The sequence below is a fragment of the Bufo gargarizans genome, chromosome 5 (assembly GCF_014858855.1).
Source record: "Bufo gargarizans isolate SCDJY-AF-19 chromosome 5, ASM1485885v1, whole genome shotgun sequence".
In the NCBI taxonomy this organism is placed as follows: Eukaryota; Metazoa; Chordata; class Amphibia; order Anura; family Bufonidae; genus Bufo; species Bufo gargarizans.
The window spans coordinates 319,516,942-319,536,641 of NC_058084.1; the positions used below are offsets into that span (position 1 = coordinate 319,516,942).

General features: G+C 41.7%; 1 protein-coding gene across 1 annotated transcript in view; it reads left to right on the plus strand.

Annotated features, from left to right (window-relative positions):
* LOC122939433 (collagen alpha-1(IX) chain-like) overlaps nucleotides 1-19,700 on the plus strand; it is an 89,060-nt gene that overhangs the window by 61,011 nt on the left and 8,349 nt on the right. The window contains 4 exon segments of the mRNA XM_044295500.1: nucleotides 1,264-1,317; nucleotides 5,993-6,046; nucleotides 9,776-9,847; nucleotides 9,945-9,980. Coding sequence (XP_044151435.1) covers nucleotides 1,264-1,317; nucleotides 5,993-6,046; nucleotides 9,776-9,847; nucleotides 9,945-9,980 — 216 coding nt within the window.

The window sequence follows — 19,700 nt, forward strand, 5'->3', positions numbered from 1 at the left end:
GTGATATCCTATGTTTAAGAGAAGGATACTCTTTAAGAAAAAACTCCTACTATGAATAGGATATTTAATTACAGGGAAAGATAGATAGTCACTAGGTGTGAAAAAAATTGCGCAATATTTTTCACACCTAGTGACTATCTATCTTTCCCTGTAATTAATTATCCTATTCATAGTAGGAGTTTTTTCTTAAAGAGTATCCTTCTCTTAAATATAGGATATCACCTGAGCAACTGTTTGCTCCGTTACCCCCTTATAGTAATAAAGGTATTGTTTTAATAAGCACGTGATAAATAAAATATCCCTCGAAATGGAGGAAGCGGGCTATGTCAAGTAATAATTCAAAGTATTCAATATGAAAAGAAGTATTAAAAGAATAATTTTTATTTACAGGGCATAACAGGATTGTCTGGCATACCTGGCTTCCATGGGACCGATGGGAAAGATGTGAGTTACCAAAGTGTATGATACTAGATTGTTAGCTTATTGTAACCTTTAAATGAGTAATCCAGTTTAATTTTTTTTTACTTATGTATCATACAAATCATCCAATTTTCTAATATACATGTTATTAAAATTCTGAATACATACCTTTTGTATATCAGACAGTTGACCCTATATGCAGTAGGATGTTATAGTCCTGTGTAATGCACCCATGGCCTAACTGAAACAAGGCATCAATGACACTCTTCAAATCAAATAATTCCTGACATTCAGTAAGCAGCAGTGTTACATAACATACATGTGCTGGGCCGGCACACATGGCATATCCATGTGATAATAAATAGGACTAGTGTTGGAATAATGATTTGTATTGTAGTTATTACATGGCTACCTGCCTCTAGGTGATGTTGTACAATGGCTGCCTGTATCTTGGTGATGTTAAGTTGTTAATAAGGTTTACTGTTGCTGCCGCTGCAGATAGTAGCGCTGTACATACTGTATCTGTTCTGCTCCTCACTACTCTACTACTACCTGTTAGATACCTGAGCATTTAACTGAAAGCCAGGTCACATGATACTTGTGAGGGTCACATGACTGACACCATGTTTAGTCCTATCCAGCTCTCCTACGGATGCATTTTACAGCACTAAAATGGAGTGTGCCATTTGTATCTTTAGAGATAAGCTATTATATGGATATAATAAAGGCCTGCAAGCAAATTTTTACATTGATGTACAGTATATTACAAAGTTGTTCAACATCCCGTTATTTAGAAAAATAAATGTAATCATTAAAATCTCTTTAATTCTCTGAATTATACAGGGAATTAATGGAGTACGTGGCAAAGAAGGTGATTTGGGAATAATGGGACCAAAGGTATGTACTATATGTCCATAGCTAACACCTACAGGGGCACTGGTGAAAGAGGCATAAAATATTTTTCTAACAATATAAATTATTGTTTTCATATCAACGTATATGTGTCATAGGAAAAATTGTACTTTCATTCTTTAACATGTGTCTTTCTTTGGGAATACTGACGTAAATGCTAGATCCATTTTTTAATCACAAATTTAAGGTTGCATTCCCACTGCTCCTGGTGTATATGTCAAAGAAATCCATAGGTCCACATTCATGTTGAAGGAGGCCAGAGTGCACCTGTAATGTGGGATTTCTCAAATGGGTTAAATTAAAGAAATAATCGGAAAATCTAAACTTGTGGGTCACATCTGGTTCTGTTGGATACAGTAGTCTCTTGAATCTTTTATTAGTTTTTATGCTTTGTGGCATCAAATCAACACCTTTATCAGTTTTCCTTCACAGCCCCAGCAGACTCTACTGAGCTAACCAGTACCAGGCTGACAATGCACTCAGCCTATACTGCTTCAGCAATGGCCTACATGGAACACTGCAAGGCAATCTTCACAGCCAGACTGCCCTAGCCCCAGATTAGGAGCAGTCAGCCTATTAGCTCACTAGTCAGCTCCATGATACTCCCCCAGACCTTGTTTAGCAGCTGAACTGCTGCCCCTCAGACAGGCGACCCTCTTGCCTATATAAAATCTCTCAGCATCTAACCACCCACTGCTTTCAGTGGGCAATCTATTCCCAGTCTCGAGTCAACCAGTGCTTCTACAGCCTTCAGCCCTCCAGGTTCTCCCCCAGAAGAACAAATGCATATTGCCATTTTATAGTGACAGGCAACTATTTGCAAAAAGGATACAGTCCTTGCAATGAGGCATAAATAGACTGACACTTTGCTATACCTAGAAGACCCCAATCAGCTCTGCCAGTAACTAATAGCACGACTGAAGGCTGTTTTCACTGATAACTTGGGCATCTAAAGGTACCCCAGTTAATAGTATAAACTGCAAAATAATAAAAATTTGCAAAGTGGGTATCTTGCCCATTGGTCTTTTATGATCTCATGGGGAACAGATGTAAAGAAATATATACAAAAATGAGTGAAAAAATGCTCCCCCGTAATCTGAGACTATAAATATTACATATCGAAATGACCAAAACAAAATAAGGAGCCTATTCTAATGCTTTATTTTAGTATAACGTTAGAAAAAAAAAAAAGAATTATAATTAAAATTATAAATGATTCTTCTTTTATGTATGTATAATATATACAGTGGTCACTTAAGATACAATGGCCTCAGATACAATATTTTCAACATACAATGGTCTTTTCTGACCCATTGTAAGTTGAAACCAGACTCAACATACAATGTCTCAGACTCACATCCAACCAATCTTTGTAGAACAGTATTCATGCCAATAAACCGATTTTGTAGCTGACTTATGGCAATATCCAAACACCGGTAAAAGACTACGGTTTTGAATCTTTCTTCTGGGTCTTGTAGCCTTTCATCCAAACACAGCTCATCAAAGTGTCGCTTCACTTTCCTCACTCTTTTATTTTAAAATTTCGCTTGAATGCCCCATTTGTCCGCTAGAGAAACTGCTGTCCTTTTTGCCTCCTAATAATTATTTTGGAAGCTGATGAGAACTTGAGCAGCATTTCAGTTGAGCAGCATTTCGTTGCATTAGAGAGATCCATGTCTTTTGACTGAAGCAGTTTAGAAACTGAATTAATATTTTCAAAAATTTTGGCTTGGAGGACAATTATTAAAATAAAATGGAAGGATTCCAGTTTTGCCTTCAATGCACTAGCCTCATCTCTCTCTTTTGGCTTGGTGGAAATGATAATGATTTTCGACAAATCCTGTAAAATATCTGAAAACCTTAACCATAGGACTTGCACTGAGTCATAACGAGAGGCCCATCTTGTTGGGCAAAGCTGTTTTAAAGTTAGGGAGAATTTAGAGGTAAAGGATGCTAAAAATGCCCATCTCTTCACACTTTCACCAAAGAAAGTATACAAAGACTGAACGGTGTCAAAAAAATTAGAAATTTCTGTGATATTTAGAACTGCATCCTGCAAAACTAAATTGAGGTTATGGGCAGCACAATGTATGTAAAGAGCATTTTTTTTCTTTCTTAAGAATGCGAGTCTGAACACCTGTGTAAATGCCACTCATGGTGGCAGCTCCATCATAGCCCTGGCCCCAGCATTTTGATAAATCCAGACCTTTCTTTTCTATGGATTCTATAATAGTTTTTTCAAGGCCAGTCGCTGATTCATCTTCAACACATTGGAAACCTAGAAATGCTTCCTCTATTTTAATACCAGTTGTCCTAAGGTTTTCATCTCTCTCAACAATGACATATCTCAACACTTGGCTTAATAGATCAATTTTCCCAATGTCTTGGGTTGTATCCATAATTATAGAATAAAACAGTGATTTCTGAATTTCAGAAACAATCTCCTCCTCCACTTTGTTTGCAAGACGACTTATCTGTTCATTCTGTGACTCTCTCATAGAAACTTGCTGAGAAACACCTTTGATCTTTTTCGTCTCGAGGAAATGGCCCTTTAGGTCTACATCAGGGGCGCTCAACGTTTCCTGGTTGGGGGCCACATTGCCCTACTGAACTAATGACGAGGGCCAAAATTAAAATTTAAAGGTGTATTAACAACTGAAATATTGTACTTATGGCATATTGAACACACATTATATACCATTAATGTCTAGTTACACTTCCAGGACTCACATCTAATGGGAGAAATACATGAAAAATACATGTGAGCAGCCACAAGACATAGGCATACATGTCTGTTACCAGATGGTTTGGGGCCGCACAGAATGGTATCAAGGGCCGCATGTGGCCCCTGGGCCGCAGGTTGTGCACCCCTGGTCTACATGGACTACATTACTATCTTTTCAGATTTCCATCTTGGATAGTAATAGGGTAATGGCCTCTGCCTGTTACATGCTCCTCTGCTAGACAACATTCTATAAGGCTGGACTGTGTCATTGACTCTGACACCGGATGACTTTCTATCTGTTCCTTTGTTGCACTTGTGCTACAGCCTTTATCTAGACTTGATACACTCTCATGCAATGGTGTCTGCACACTACTGCCAGGACTTACATTTACATTTTCTGTTGATAAAGTTTCTTCATTTGTACTGTGAGAGGCAGAGGAGGCACTTGCTTCTCCAGGTATTTTAAAGAAACTACTTATTTTAGTAAGCTTGGCAGATTTCTCCTCTTCCTCCCTTTTCTTTTAGCGTTTTTGAGCACCACTCATATGGGGAGACATGATGCAGATATAGCTATAATAGTTCTGTCAAAAAATACACACCATTTTATACTGTGTGACAACAACCACATCTCTGGTACAATAATACCTAGAGTATACAATCTATATTAAAGCGTACAATTGTACTACATAAAGAGACTGATATCACATTTAAAATAACATGCCTACCCATCAATATAGACATAGGCATGGAGAGGTAGAGTAAGCTCTGCAGCCAAGGGAAGGCTATATACTGTCATACCCATCAATATAGACACAAGCACAGAGAGGGAAAGTGTCAGCTCTGCAGCCAAGGGAAGGCTATATACTGTCATAACCATCAATATAGACACAAGCACAGAGAGGGAGAGTGTTAGCTCCGTAGCCAAGGGAGGGCTTTTTACTATCATTCCCATCAATATAGGCACAGGCATGGAGAGGGAGAGTCAGCTCTGCAGCCAAGGGAGGGCATAAACCTATGCACTATATCCCATCAGTACAGCTGTAAACATGTCAGCTCTGCAGCTAAGATAATCCCAGCTCATGCTCATCAGCACTGGCACAAGCAGGAACAGGACTGTCAGCTTTGCAGACAAAAGGACAGAACTAGTATGTTATTAACCCTTTTCTGTCCATCATAAGAGTATGAGCATAAGACCCTCTGCCCCCAGGAGGTGGTGCTGCCCCTTCACAGCAGAGTGTGCCAAATGATCAGCTCAGCAGCTGGGAAATGCCTGCTGTACCAGTGCCCTACCATGCCAATAAACACAGCCACCAGCCTGCTGCCAGATCCAGGTCACCCCTGCCCTGCAATACTGAGCCTGAAGCCTGGGCACTAAGGACTGGCTTGCCAGCCATCACCCAAAGGCGCCAGCCTGCTGCCAGATCCGGATCAACTGCCAGGCACCAGCTCCTACCCCCTGTGGTGGGCACCAATCACCTTGTCTGTGCCCACCCACAGCACCGTCTCACCTCACTCACTCCAGTGCACGGCGCGCAGCTTCAGCTCCTCCATGCCTGACGACCCGTACAACTCTGCCAGACGGGAGCGAGACCACTCCCTCTCCTGGCTGCGCCTACATGCACACACACTCTGCCTCCGCCCCCACCCTATGTGAACTTACTTGGCCGCCCGCAGCCGGTGCTTTACTCCGTATCTCCTGGGGGGCCCCGTGGGCCCCCCTGACTTAGGGGCTGCTATATATATATATATATATATATATATATATATATACATATACTGTATATATAAATTATATATATATATATATATATATATATATAGCCCAAGGAGAAGCTGGATTTCATGAAGTTTCTCTGCTACTATGCTGTGTTTGTTTAGTTTTTTTCATATTCTCAAAAATTGTATGCCTACAGAAAAATGTTTTTCTCATTACAGGGAGACAAGGGAGACAGAGGGTCACCTGGTCCCCCAGGTATTGAAGGACCAGAGGTAAGTTTGGTATATTTACTATGTATACTATGCAGGTTCATATGTAAAATCCTTTGAGAACATATGCTAGAACTGTAGTTTGAGAATACGAGAGGAACATCATTTTAAGGTGAATGTATCCTATCAATGTTGGTAGTCACAGAGTGTGGAAACCAGAACCTGTTCTATATTTCTCTAACCATATTCATAACCTATTTAGAGCCACATAAATCAGCAGTTTGTCAGAGTGGCTTAGTTTTAAGAAGTTGATGTCCAAGTTTGTCAAACTTGACCAACACTCTGTTCATCCTGCGCTGGCCCTGAATACATATACGCTGCCGCTGTTAAGAGGAATCCTCCAGTGCCTCCATCGCAAGATGACAACATTTCAGAGGACTCTGAGGTCAGTGATCTTAATGGCAAGATGGCCGCCTCAGCGCTTGAGCCTACTATCAAGGATGTCTTTTCAGCGGTGTTACAATGCAATATTGCAATCACTGCGCTTACTACCAATGTGAGTGGCCTGAAAGAGGACTACTAAGGCAAGACATTAGGCAAGTCAAAGAGCGTATGAGTGAAATGGAGGGCTGATTAAGTGATTTGGAAGACCAAATGCCACCAGTTAAAAGGGACATGCAGTGGGTGATTCACAATGTCGCCATGTTTATCTCCAAAACTGACGACCTGGAAAACAGGCTGCGGCTAAATAATGTGCGCATGATTGGTGTGCCAGAACGTGCCGAAGGAACAGATGCTGTTACATTTGTGGAAAAGTTGCTAACAGAAAAAATAGGAAAGGAAAAGCTGTCTCCTCTGTTTGCTGTGGAACGGGCACACAGGGTGCCGTTCCGCCCCCCACCACCAGGGGCACCACCGCGCCCTTTATTGCTTAGAGTCCTCCATTTTCGTGACCGGGATGCCATGAGAGGAGCAAGAGACTACACTGATCTGACTATTGATGGGAACCGGATCTTTTTGTTTCCTGACTTCTCACCTGACGTCCAAAAGAAGTGTGCACGTTTTATTGATGTTAAACTCAGACTGCGACTATTACAGCTTCCATATTTTATGCTATATCCTGCGAAACTGCGAGCCGTGGCGAAAGATAAAACGCACTTATTTGAGGATCCGGGTGCAGCATGTCAGTGGTTGGACTTCACTGAAAAGGACTTAAGGGAGGGCACTTAATCTGCTGATTGCCACAAGTTATTAGGCTATCACCTTCTACCTTTTGTCTACATGGACAGTTGATAAATGCGGGGTCATGTTGTTGGTTAGATGCCTGCAAATAATACTTTGGGGGGCAGACTGAGTGCTTGAGTCAATGATTTGCTTGAGTCAATGTTTGCACTATGTCCTTTTCCTCAGTTAGGAGTGTTATGCTATAAGAGGGGAGATCTGATATACGCTAGCATAGCCAGGAATGTATACCACTTGCTAGTTTTTATTTAACGTTCCCCTTGTTTGCTATTGCATATTTGTTTGTATTCCCTAAGTTCAGGAAATTATTTAACCCAGGGCTTCACTTGTATGTGAAATTTCTTCATTAGTTATGTATGGGTTGGGAAGGTAGATGGGGGGTGGTAGGGACTGTGAGACCTTATTGACTAGACACCAGTGGTTGACCGGGGCGAGGCTGATTACGGTCCTGTACAGCTATCGTTTAAAAACATAAATGGGTACCTTTAGAATAATTGCCTGGAATGTGAGGGGGCTGAACCAACCTGCTAAACGTAATGCCATCTTTTATGCCTTGCAAACGTATGAACCGGCAATTCTGTGCCTCTCAGAAACTCATCTCACTTCTGAGAGAACACATCTTATTCTGTTCATAAGGCTTGGGTGGCACAGAAATTTCATTCCTCCTACTCCACGCAATCGAGAGGGGTGAGCGTGTTGGTGCATAGAAATGTTCCCTTTATATCAAGGGAGGTACATGTGGATGAGGAGGGTCGCTTTATATGTATTAACTGTTCTGTGTTTCATTACCAAATGGTACTAGTGGCCGTTTCTATACCTCCCTCATATTCCTGTGAAGTTCTGAAAAAAGTATTATCCTTCACTTCCAAATTTCCAGATCTGCCAGTTCTCATAATTGGTGATTTTAACATGTTCTTGGACAAATCCCTAGATAAATTCCAATCTGATAGTGGGGCCTCTGGCCCTTCTCTATCCTCATTAGCCAAGACGCTCGCTGAAATAGACTTGATTTGTGGAGGTCCAGAAATCCGGGTGTGAAGCAATACTCCTGCTATTCATCATCACATAGTTCTCTTTCTAGGATAGATCTCGCTGTGGGATCTAAGGGAGTGTTAGATAAGGTCCAGGATGTTAGGTACTTACCCCGTAGTATTTCTGACCACTCCCCGTTATTGGTAGTACTTGATATAGGGAGAGAGCTAATGGGTCCGAGACAACCATGGCGACTAAACCTTGACCAACACTGTGAGCTTGCATGGGCAGGTCTCCCTCCTAATGTGCATGATACTGTCATGTTTCCCTGGTCTTCGCATCATTATATTCTCAGTCATCTTCCTTACTACATTCTCCATAATCCATGTTATTTCCGCTACTTTAGGATAGGTCATAAATTTGTGATCAAGATCCCAGCACCCCAATGATCAGCTGTTTGAAGACACCATTGTGCACCAGTGAGCGCTGTGGCCTCTTTGCAGCTTACCAAGCACAGAGCCATACATTGCATATCAATTATGATTGAGCTGCAACTAGACCTTGTAAGTGATCAACTTAGCATGATTAGCCTAGGAAGAGGACACAGTGCTCACCATAGCACCACTGCCTTTTTAAACAGCTGATAAGCGGAGGTCCTGGGAACTGGACCTCCACCGATCAGATATGGATGACTCCATGAATATTGAAGACCTGGGAAACCCCTTTAAAGCACCTCCCTTATTAAATGGTGTCATGGAGCTTCCCAAATCTAATTCAGACTTGCCAGGAGAAATTCAGATTTCTGTCGGGTCATCTAAAGATTAGGCTAAGTTTAAAATGTATACATTTTCATCAGATCTGATGGGAAATGTTAAGGCACATTTACACATGCCAAGCAGCAGCAGATTGTTGTGAAGGAAGCTCTCTTTCCCAACAGTCGGCTGCTTGTTAAGTGGGGGTGAAGTGTTGCATTTACATGCAGCAATCTCCTCCACAGTACAAGGACCTCATGCATTGTTACTAGGCAGCAGATTGCTGTTTAGACAGCACAACCTGCTGCACAGAAATGATAATTTAGGTGCCTGCATGACGCTTGGTAGATGGGCCTGACACAAGTTTGATCAAAATGTGCGCTAAGAGCTTCCATTGATAGTAGGTATAATACCACTTGAATTTAGAATGATCCCCATTTCTCAGCTTTACTGCTTATATGTGTGGGCAGCCATTATTTTTTTATTAATTATGTTTGCTTTATGGATATGCACCTATGACTATGAATAAGAATATGCCAGTCTACATTTTCTTGTAATAAATCCACCTTTAGACCTGAGAAATAATTTACTGTGCCTGTCAATGGAAAAATAGTTAATTCCAAATGGTGCAACCATTATAATAAACACGAAACTGTAGAATGGTGTAAAAATCTAGCTATATCTGGAAATTAGTAGAGAGATGAGCACAGATATGCTTTAACGATAGTTAAGAAACTGACAAGATACAAATCCAATCAGCTATTTAAAAATTCAATAAAAACTTTAACATTTTAACAAGTTTGGTTAATGCTTATTGTCATTATAGGGTGCCATGGGTTCAAGAGGTGATGATGGGATCCCTGGAAAACCAGGACCACAGGGTCTCGGAGGTCCCAAGGTAAACAAACATGTTTTGAATGAATCTTGGTTGTAAGTGCTGCATTATTACGGGATATTGTATATGGTGTAATGTTCCCTTCTGTCCTTTTATACAGGGTTCACAAGGGGATACTGGAGATGATGGCATACAGGTATTATCAGTCTTGTGTTGTTTATTTGCCAGTTTTTTAGGAATATAATTCAGTTAATTGGTGCAGTTGTACCCGGAAAATTCTGCAACTGAAAAACAGTTCCGTTTACATGAAGGCGGTTGTTTTGGCAAGAAGAACATGGATTTCTTCAAGTCCCATTCAAATAGATGGAACAGATTTTTTGTAGCAGAAATTTCTGCAAGAAAATCTGCCACATGTGAGGGCACCATTAAAGAGCCTCTAAAGTGTTAACCAGAGAGGCTGAAAACTTGATTCCACACATACCAGCTAATTACACACAGATCTTTTCCACGGGTGCAGTGTTGGGTGTCATAAAACTTTTCTCTGTTAGGGCATATTTAGACAATAGATTTTTCTGATTGAAAAATCCAGTACTGATTTGAAAGAAAATTATATTTGCACTCCTGTGGATCCGCATGCAGATTAACCCCATTCAATGAGGATAATCCGTGTGTGGCTACCCTCAGTTGTTTTTCTGCAGTTTCCTCAAAAATAGACAACGTGGATTTTAAATCCATGCATAGAAAAACTGGTCATATAAGCCAAGGGTGCACACACCATAGAGGCAACTCATACAGCTATAGGGCTCATGGAGAAAGTGGTTGATTAGAACCTAAGCAAGTGTTCCACTCTCTACCAGCATGGGGGTGTATGGTAATGTGAACCAACAAAACGTGATCCCATTTTGATATTTGATTAGGGCCTCTCTATTTAATGTATGACACTCTTGCATGTCAGTATTCACTATGCTGGACACATTTAACCCCTTAAGGACTCAGCCCTATTTCACCTTAAAGACCCGGCCATTTATTGCAAATCTGACCAGTGTCATTTTAAGTGGTGATAACTTTAAAACACTTTGACTTATCCAGGCTGTTCTGAGATTGTTTTTTCATCACATATTGTACTTCATGACACTGGTAAAATTAAGTAAAAAAATAATAATTTTTATTTATAAAAAAAATTGCAAATTTACCAAAAATGTGTAAAAAAATAGCAAATGTCCAAGTTTCAATTTCTCTACATAGTAATACCTCCAAAAATAGTTATTACTTTACATTCCCCATATGTTTACTTCATGTTTGGATCATTTTGGGAATTATATTTTATTTTTTGGGGATGTTACAAGGCTTGGAAGTTTAGAAGCAAATCTTGAAAACCCAATTTTTAGGGACCAGTTCAGGTCTGAAGTCACTTTGCGAGGCTTACATAGAAACCACCCAAAAATGACCCCATTCTATAAACTACACCCCTCAAGGTATTCAAAACTGATTTTACTAACTTTGTTAACCCTTTAGGTGTTCCACAAGAATTAATGGAAAATAGAGATACAATTTCACAATTTTACTTTTTTGGCAGATTCTCCATTTTAATATTTTTTTTCCAGTGACAAAGCAAGGGTTAACAGCCAAACCAAACTTAATATTTATGGCCCTGATTCTGTAGTTTACAGAAACACCCCATATGTTGTCGTAAACCGCTGAATGGGCACACGGCAGGGCGCAGAAGGAAAGGAATGCCATACGGTTTTTGGAAGACAGATTTTGCTGTACTGTTTTTTTTGACACCATGTCCCATTTGAAGCCCCCCTGATGCAATCCTAGAGTAGAAACTCCAAAAAATTGGCCCTATTTTAGAAACTACGGGATAGGGTGGCAGTATTGTTGGTACTAGTTTAGGGTACATATGATTTTTGGTTGCTCTGGTTGATCTATATTACACTTTTTGTGAGGCAAGATAACTGTCACGGCTGAGGATGGGGGAAACCCTCAGCCGTGCGATGCCAGATGATGTTAGGACAACAGGATAGGGAGCAGGTCACCTCCTACAGCGTCCCTAACCTGACCCTAACTCCTATCTGCATGGGCCGACCTTAAAGGTAGGAGGACCCATGCGCAGGAACCTCGGATCCCTAACTCACCCTCCGTCCGGTCCCTGGGCTAGGAGTCAGGGTAAGACGACCTACTCCTCCTAGGCACGGAGGAGCGGGAGTCTCAATGGCCAAGCTGCTGGGAAAAAGGGGAACACATACAGCCTTACGGGTATGGCAGGCGAACTAGTAGTTCCACCAGCCTGCCACAGCCTTGCTGACTGGATCCCTGTGCAAACAGGAATCCAGAACCGTAAGCTGCACCAAATCACATAGGAAGGTCCCAACAGAACATCACATACAACATCACACACAAGAAGACTTAAACATAAAGTGACATAATCTTTATGACCACAGGGGTGGCTCTCACTGGCAGGTAATATGCACAGGAGGCTGCTCCAGCCAAGCATGACTGAAGCAACCTACTGAGCCATGCCAAACACCAAGGCTATATAGGCCAAGAAGCCACACCCCACAGTCGGACACACCCAGTGATATCACACACACACTGGGAAGGGAATTAACCCTTCCGGCACCGCAGAAGGGAAACACACATAAAGGGGAAGTGACCAAACTAAGATCACACTGTGGCTGTTGCCGCAGGCAACGACATGGGTGGCAGCCGTCCTGGGAGACAGCCCGAAGGCCGGGACACTGCCACCACATGTACAATATTCCAAACGTTGCCACGGGCAGCCACAGAGAAAGGAAGATGTCAAAGTGCACACCAGACAACACAAAGTGCACACCAGGCATACAAACGTGCGTACACGTACACACACGCACACAACTCCCAGGGAACCGCACACATCACTGTTGTCCGCGGCAAACGCATTTGAGGCAAACAACAACATGCCTCAAGCTGCGGTTGAAACAACTACCCAAACCGCGGGCAACTGTATGCGGCTCCCAAGGAGTCACGGCCATAACCGTGGCTGTGACAATAACAAGAAATAGCTGTTTTGGCATCGTTTTTATTTTTTGTTATTTACAACATTCATCTGACAGGTAAGATCATGTGATATTTTTATAGACCATGTTGTCACGGATGCGGCGATACCTAATATGTATACTTTTTTTTTTATTTATGTAAGTTTTACACAATGATTTCTTTTTTGAAGCAAAAAAATTCATGTTTTAGTGTTTCCATAGTCTGAGAGCCATAATTTTTTCAGTTTTTAGGCGATTACCTTGGGTAGGGTATGATTTTTGCGGGATGAGATGAAGGTTTGATTGGCACTATTTTGGGGTACGTGTGACTTTTTGATCGCTTGCTATTACACTTTTTGTGATGTAAGGTGACCAAAAATTGTTTATTTAGCACAGTTTTTATTTTAGATTTTTTACGGTGTTCATCTCAGGGGTTAGGTCATGTGATATTTTTATAGAGCCGGTCGATACGAACGCGGCGATACCAAATATGTATGCTTTTTTTTATTTATGTAAGTTTTACACAATAACAGCTTTTTTAAAACCCCAAAAATTATGTTTTAGTGTCTCCATATTCTGAGCCATTTTTTTTTTTTTTGCGCGATTGTCTCAGGTAGGGGCTCATTTTTTGCCGGATGAGGTGATGGTTAGATTGGTACTATTTTGGTGGGCAAACGCCTTTTTGATCGCTTGCTGTTGTACTTTTTGTGATTTAAGGTGACAAAAAATTGTTTATTTAGCACAGTTTTTTTTTTTTTTACGGTGTTCGTGTTTCGGTCGATACGGACGCGGCGATACCTAATATGTATACTTCCCCCCACCCTATTTTTTTACCAATTTTTTTTTAAATTTATTTGGGGAAAATGACGTTTTTGTTTATTTTTACTTGAAACTTTAATTTTGGGGGGGGGGGAAACTTTATTTTTTCACTTTATGTTTTGTCCCACTTTGGGACTTGAACTTTTGGTGGTCTAATCCTTTACAATGCATTCCAATACTTCTGTATTGGAATATATTGGCTGTATGAGTAATACTGTGTGTATTACTCGTACAGCTTCGGACCTGTGAGATCCAGGGGGCTGGATCTCACAGGCTCGTCACCGGAAGGCAGCGCGATGCCTTCCATAGGCATCACGCTGCCTTCCATGCCATCGGGTCCCCCCTACAGCCGCATGGGGACTCGATGGCACCACACGCCGCCGCCATAACCGCAGGTAAAAGCCCCAAACCGCAGGTCTGAATTGACCTGCGGTTTGCAGCAATCGCCGACATGGGGGGGTCACGGGACGCCTCACCGCATTTAGCCAAGGTGCCTGCTCAATGATTTGAGCAGGCACCGAGTTCCGATCACCGCCCGCTGGGCGGCAGTAATCTGAAATGCACATGACGTACATCCTTAAGGGGTTAAATGATCACTTACTTCACGCAACTTTGCATAAATCAATAGTACAAGCGACCACAAGAAACTCTGTAATATATTTTATCAGTAAGAAAAGGCTTGTTTTCATGTTATCAGCTGTTTACCACTGCACCTTTGCTAATTGCTTTTCACTTTGAAAAATGCTTTAATTCCATCTCGGGATGCAATGCAGTATTTCTCTACAATGTCCTCCATGATCCTGGGGCTGCTTCTGAGAAAGTAAGAGAAGGTTAGAAAGCAGATTCTTCTCTACTTCCTGTATGCAGTTGATGGCAGCTAGACCCTGCCCACCATGTCTTAGAGAACTAAAAACTAGACTAGCATGCACAGAGGAAAACTGCCAAGTCATATAGTAACCCTAAACAGTGTTATTCCCTATGTACACACACTGTACTACTTATAAATGCAGAGTTTGCTGAAAAGTTAGGCTGGGTTCACACGGGCGTTGCGGGAACATGCACGATTTTTCCACGCGAGTGCAAAACATTGTAATGCGTTTTGCACGCAAGTGAGAAAAATCGGCATGTTTGGGATCGGGGTTGTGTAGATTGTATTATTTTCCCTTTTAACATGGTTATAAGGGAAAATAATAGCATTCTTAAACACAGAATGCATAGTACAATAGCGCTGGAGGGGTTAAAAAAAACAAGAAAATAATTTAACTCACCTTAATCCACTTGCTCGCGCAGCCAGCATCTCTTCTGTCTTCTTCTTTGCTGTGTACAGGAAAAGAACCTGTGGTGACGTCACTCCGGTCATCACATGGTCCATCACATGATCCATTACCATGGTAAAAGATCATGTGATGGACCATGTGATGTCCGGAGTGACGTCACAACAGGTCCTTTTCCTGTACACAGCAAAGAAGAAGACAGAAGAGATGCCGGCTGCGCGAGCAAGTGGATTAAGGTGAGTTAAATTATTATTATTTTTTTTAACCCCTCCAGCGCTATTGTACTATGCATTCTGTATTAACAATGCTATTATTTTCCCTTATAACCATGTTATAAGGGAAAATAATAATGATCGGGTCTCCATCCCGATCGTCTCCTAGCAACCCATGCGTGAAAATCGCACCGCATCCGCACTTGCTTGCAGATGCTTGCGATTTTAATTCAGCCCCATTCACTTCTATGGGGCCCGTGATAAACGCACAATGTAGAGCATGCTGCGATTTTCACGCAACGCATAAGTGATGTGTGAAAATCACAGCTCATGTGCACAGCCCCATAGAAATGAATAGGTCCGGATTCAGTGCGGGTGCAATGCGTTCACCTCCCGCATTGCACCCGCGCGGAAATCTCGCCCGTGTGAACTCAGCCTTAGAGACGCATTAAATATTACTTGTCTGGCTGAATAAAAAAAAAACAAGCAACATAATGACAGTATGGAAAGCGATATGTACAGTCCAGCTCCATTGGACATCTGAATTCTTAAAAATAATAAAGAACATACTATAAAATTTGATAGTTTTGTGAATTTTCAGTTTATATTGTTTTGCATTCATTGCTCTTTCTGGTATGTTGATTCCACACTTTTTATCTGGGAGTCATACCATCATTAGTGTAGTCATGAATGCAAAATGAAGATTAATACTTTTGATTTACTAGAGCAAAGCATTTATAGAACACACAAAATAGCATTCACTGGAAATATTTGCAGGTGGCTTTCTACTATTCTGCATAGAAAATATCCTTTCCTAGAGCAAACATTGGCCCAGGTGGTATGACCCTTCACTTCCAACAATAATGCTGGTGGGCTCCTCTATACACCTTTGTGCAGTCGGGTTATTACTATAATCTATTTCCCAGAAGTTTTCAAACTTGGGTTGAGGTGTCTCAAACCTTGCTCATACCATAGCTACTATCCACTTGCAATGAATGCAGAAAGAGATTTCTATGACCAGACCTACAACACAGGTAATGCACATGAAAGTAATTAGACTTGTGATAATGCACAGTGTGATATAAGTGTCCTTTTACAGTGGGTGATTACAGCACTAGATGAGTACCTATTGATGATATATAAGTTAATGGGCACTCGTTTACATGGTTAGAGACAAAGTGGATGAGGAACAAATGATCAATTATTACGATCGTTCCTCCCCATTCACTATGCATATTGTCAGCACCCCATAACCGGTTTACACAGGGTGATGTGCTGCCAACAAACAATTATATTTGGTGCAAATGATGCGCTCACCTGGCAAATGAGCGGTACAGAAGTGTACACAGATCTCATAGGGCCCCAGAGCAAAACTTGGTATGGGCCACCCACCGAAGTGAGATTTCACACCAAATTTTTTTTTAGTGTAGGAATTTCAAAACTAAAATGCTCCATCTCACAGCCTTTACCTGACTGTGTTGGAAAAAGTGGAACAGCTGCTTCATGAATATGGTGCTCATTCTGAATACCATATTTCTAAATGTATTTATACTAGACAACTGCATAAATACGTTTGTAAATGTCCCCCATACAGCTCGAAATTCTCTTTTTCCCTTTACTTGGTGCTTGAAAAATCTGTCTGCCTGTAGCTGCTGCTAGGGAGCGGTCAGCATTTTCATTCTTAGTTACCATTGCACTCAATAGAAGTTGTAAAATCTCTATGCACTCCCTAGTTCTCCCTAGTGGCTACTGCAGGAAATGCAATGAATCTATGTTGAGAACAGGGGAAGCGGTTCAGCACTGGGCACCACTTTGCCCAGACCCCACGGCAGTTGTATGTTCTGCCTCCATGGTAGTTATGCCCCTGGAGTGGCGGCACCTTTACATACGAATGTTTGTTTACAATAATTGACCCAATCCTCTGTCCATGTAAAAGGGTCTGTAGCGTGCAAATATATGTGAAACAGATGATTACACTGCTGTATTTGCCAGATGATAAACTCTTCTTTTGTCCCTAACAGTAGTAATAAAAGTATAGTTGTGATATTGAGAAGTATTCCAGTGTACATTATAGGGGACTTGCGCACCAGTCGTGTGGCCCTCAGGTGGTGCTCAGCAATACACACTGTATTCACATGCGATGTGTAGAAGAAATAAACTTGCAGCGCTCACCAGATTCCTTTGCAGTTAGTTTATTCAACGTTAAAACAAGGTCGCTGGTGCGGGCACTCACTCAGCTTCAGGCGACGGCCCTTCTGCACTGACCGCGCTCCGTCTGGCCGTCGAGACGAAAAGCGGTCAGTGCGAAACGGCCGTCACCTGAAGCTGAGTGAGTGCCCGAACCAGCGACCATGTTTTAACGTTGAATAAATGAACTGCAAAGGAATCTGGTGAGTGCCGCAAGATGATTTCTTCTACATATGGCATAATAATCCTCTTGAAGAAACAGTGACGCGAAAAGCGCGTTGAGGGGAAGTCGCCATTTTACATTTAACCTAAGGTATGTCATAGATAGTAAGGTTAACTGGTAGTCTAGCTATACAATATTTGTTCACTATCACTTATTGTTGAGCATGGGAAGGCTGATAATTATTTAGGGGTTAGTTCAGAAGGCTGTATTGAACAACCTAGGACAGTGGTGGCGAACCTATGGCATGGGTGCCAGAGGCGGCACTCGGAGCCGTACCAATATGCTTTAGACCAGGCATGCTCAACCTGCGGCCCTCCAGCTGTTGCAAAACTACAACTCCCAGCATTCTCGGACAGCCTTCAGCTATCAACCTACAGCAGGACATTGTGGGAGTTGTAGTTTTACAACAGCTAGAGGGCCGCAGGTTGAGCATGCCTGCTTTAGACCTTTCCTGCCATTCATCAGCACAGGACGCACCATGAACAGCACAGGCAGCGCACTGAATGTAGACAGACTTTTATAGCTACTACATGATAAAGTACATGAAAGATATACTATATTGGACTGTAGGATTCAGGATAACTTGCCACGTTGGCACTTTGCGAAAAATAAGGGGGTTTTCGGGTTGCGGTTTGGGCACTCGGTCTCTAAAAGGTTCGCCATCACTGGCCTAGGATGTGTTACGCTAACCCCATATACTGCTGGTATGAATTATATAAAAAGAGGTAGTCAGCCATACCTTACTCTAATTAGATAGACTTTACACTGAATTTGTTGCACCTTTATACTATTATATATTCATGGTTGTGTAACGATTACGTACAATGGTGCTCATTTTAAAGGAACATAGCATTACTCATATTTGTTGGTTTATTATTAACAGCATAATAACAGTATAGTTTTAACAGAAACCAATTAAACAATAAAAAGCTAAATTTTTCAGTATAATCAGGTTTATTTTAATGTCATTAAAGGGGTTCTCCTGGATTTACATATTGTTGACCTATCCTGAGGATAGGTCATCAATATGAGATTGGCAGGTTCCCCTGCCGATCAGCTGTAGGAGGAGGCTGCGGCGCTCCATGAGTGCTTAGGCCTCTTCTTAGGTCATGTGATGGTACGTTCATCGGTCACATGGCCTAGGCGCAGTTCAGCCCAATTCTTGATAAGCTGTGAGGAGGCCATGGCACACATGGGAGCACTGTGGCCTCTTAAAACAGCTAATCAGGAGGATTCCAGGAGTCGGACCCCCACCAATTTCATATTGATAACCTATCCTGAGGTCCTCATAAATGTGTACATCCCAGAGAACCCCTTCAACTTCCAGGGTTCTGTATATTTAAAATACGGTACATAACATGAATCAACAGTAGAAACAAGCAAGTACAATAATCATGAGCTTACTGAGTAACTGGCTGGTATGAAAGGAAAAAGAGCTTGGAAAGTGGGAAAGAGATGTTGGTGAGAGTAGAAGCTGGTTACATGTATGCTTGTAAACTTTTCAGAAAGTTTGAATGGTGGATATTTTGAATTGATATGTTGAGGTCAAGGTTGGACTGGCTCTCCAGAGTACCCGAGGATCCTCTGGTGGGCCCAAGCTCTGACTATAATTGAACCCTAATAAAACAGGGTCCTTAAGGTTCTATATTCAAAGGGTGGACCCTCCAAACCATTTCATTGGCATTAGAGGAATGAAGTGACAGGTGGGTTCATTGGGGAGCAGAGAAGAGGATGGATTGGAGGGGGACAAGTGTTAGGCCTCATGCACACAAAAGTATTTTATTTCCGTGTCCATTCCGGGGTTTATTGTGGACCGTATGCGGAACCATTCATTTCAAAGAGTCCGCAAAAAAAACGGAAGGTACTCCGTGTGCATTCTGTTTCCGTATGTCCGTATTTCCGTTCCCCCCAAAAAAAGAACATGTCCTATTATTGTCCGCATTACGGACAAAGATAATACTGTTTAGGGGCCAGCTGTTCCGTTCCGCAAAATATGGAATGCACACGGATGTCATCCGTATTTTTTGCAGATTTGTTTTTTTGTGGACCGCAAAATACATGCGGTTGTGTGCATGAGGCCTTAGAGGGGGGATTCAACAACTTCTACTGAGTCCAAATTACCAGCCCCCAGCTGTTAAAACCTGTTGACATGTCTGATTTCATAAGACTATACATAAAACTATA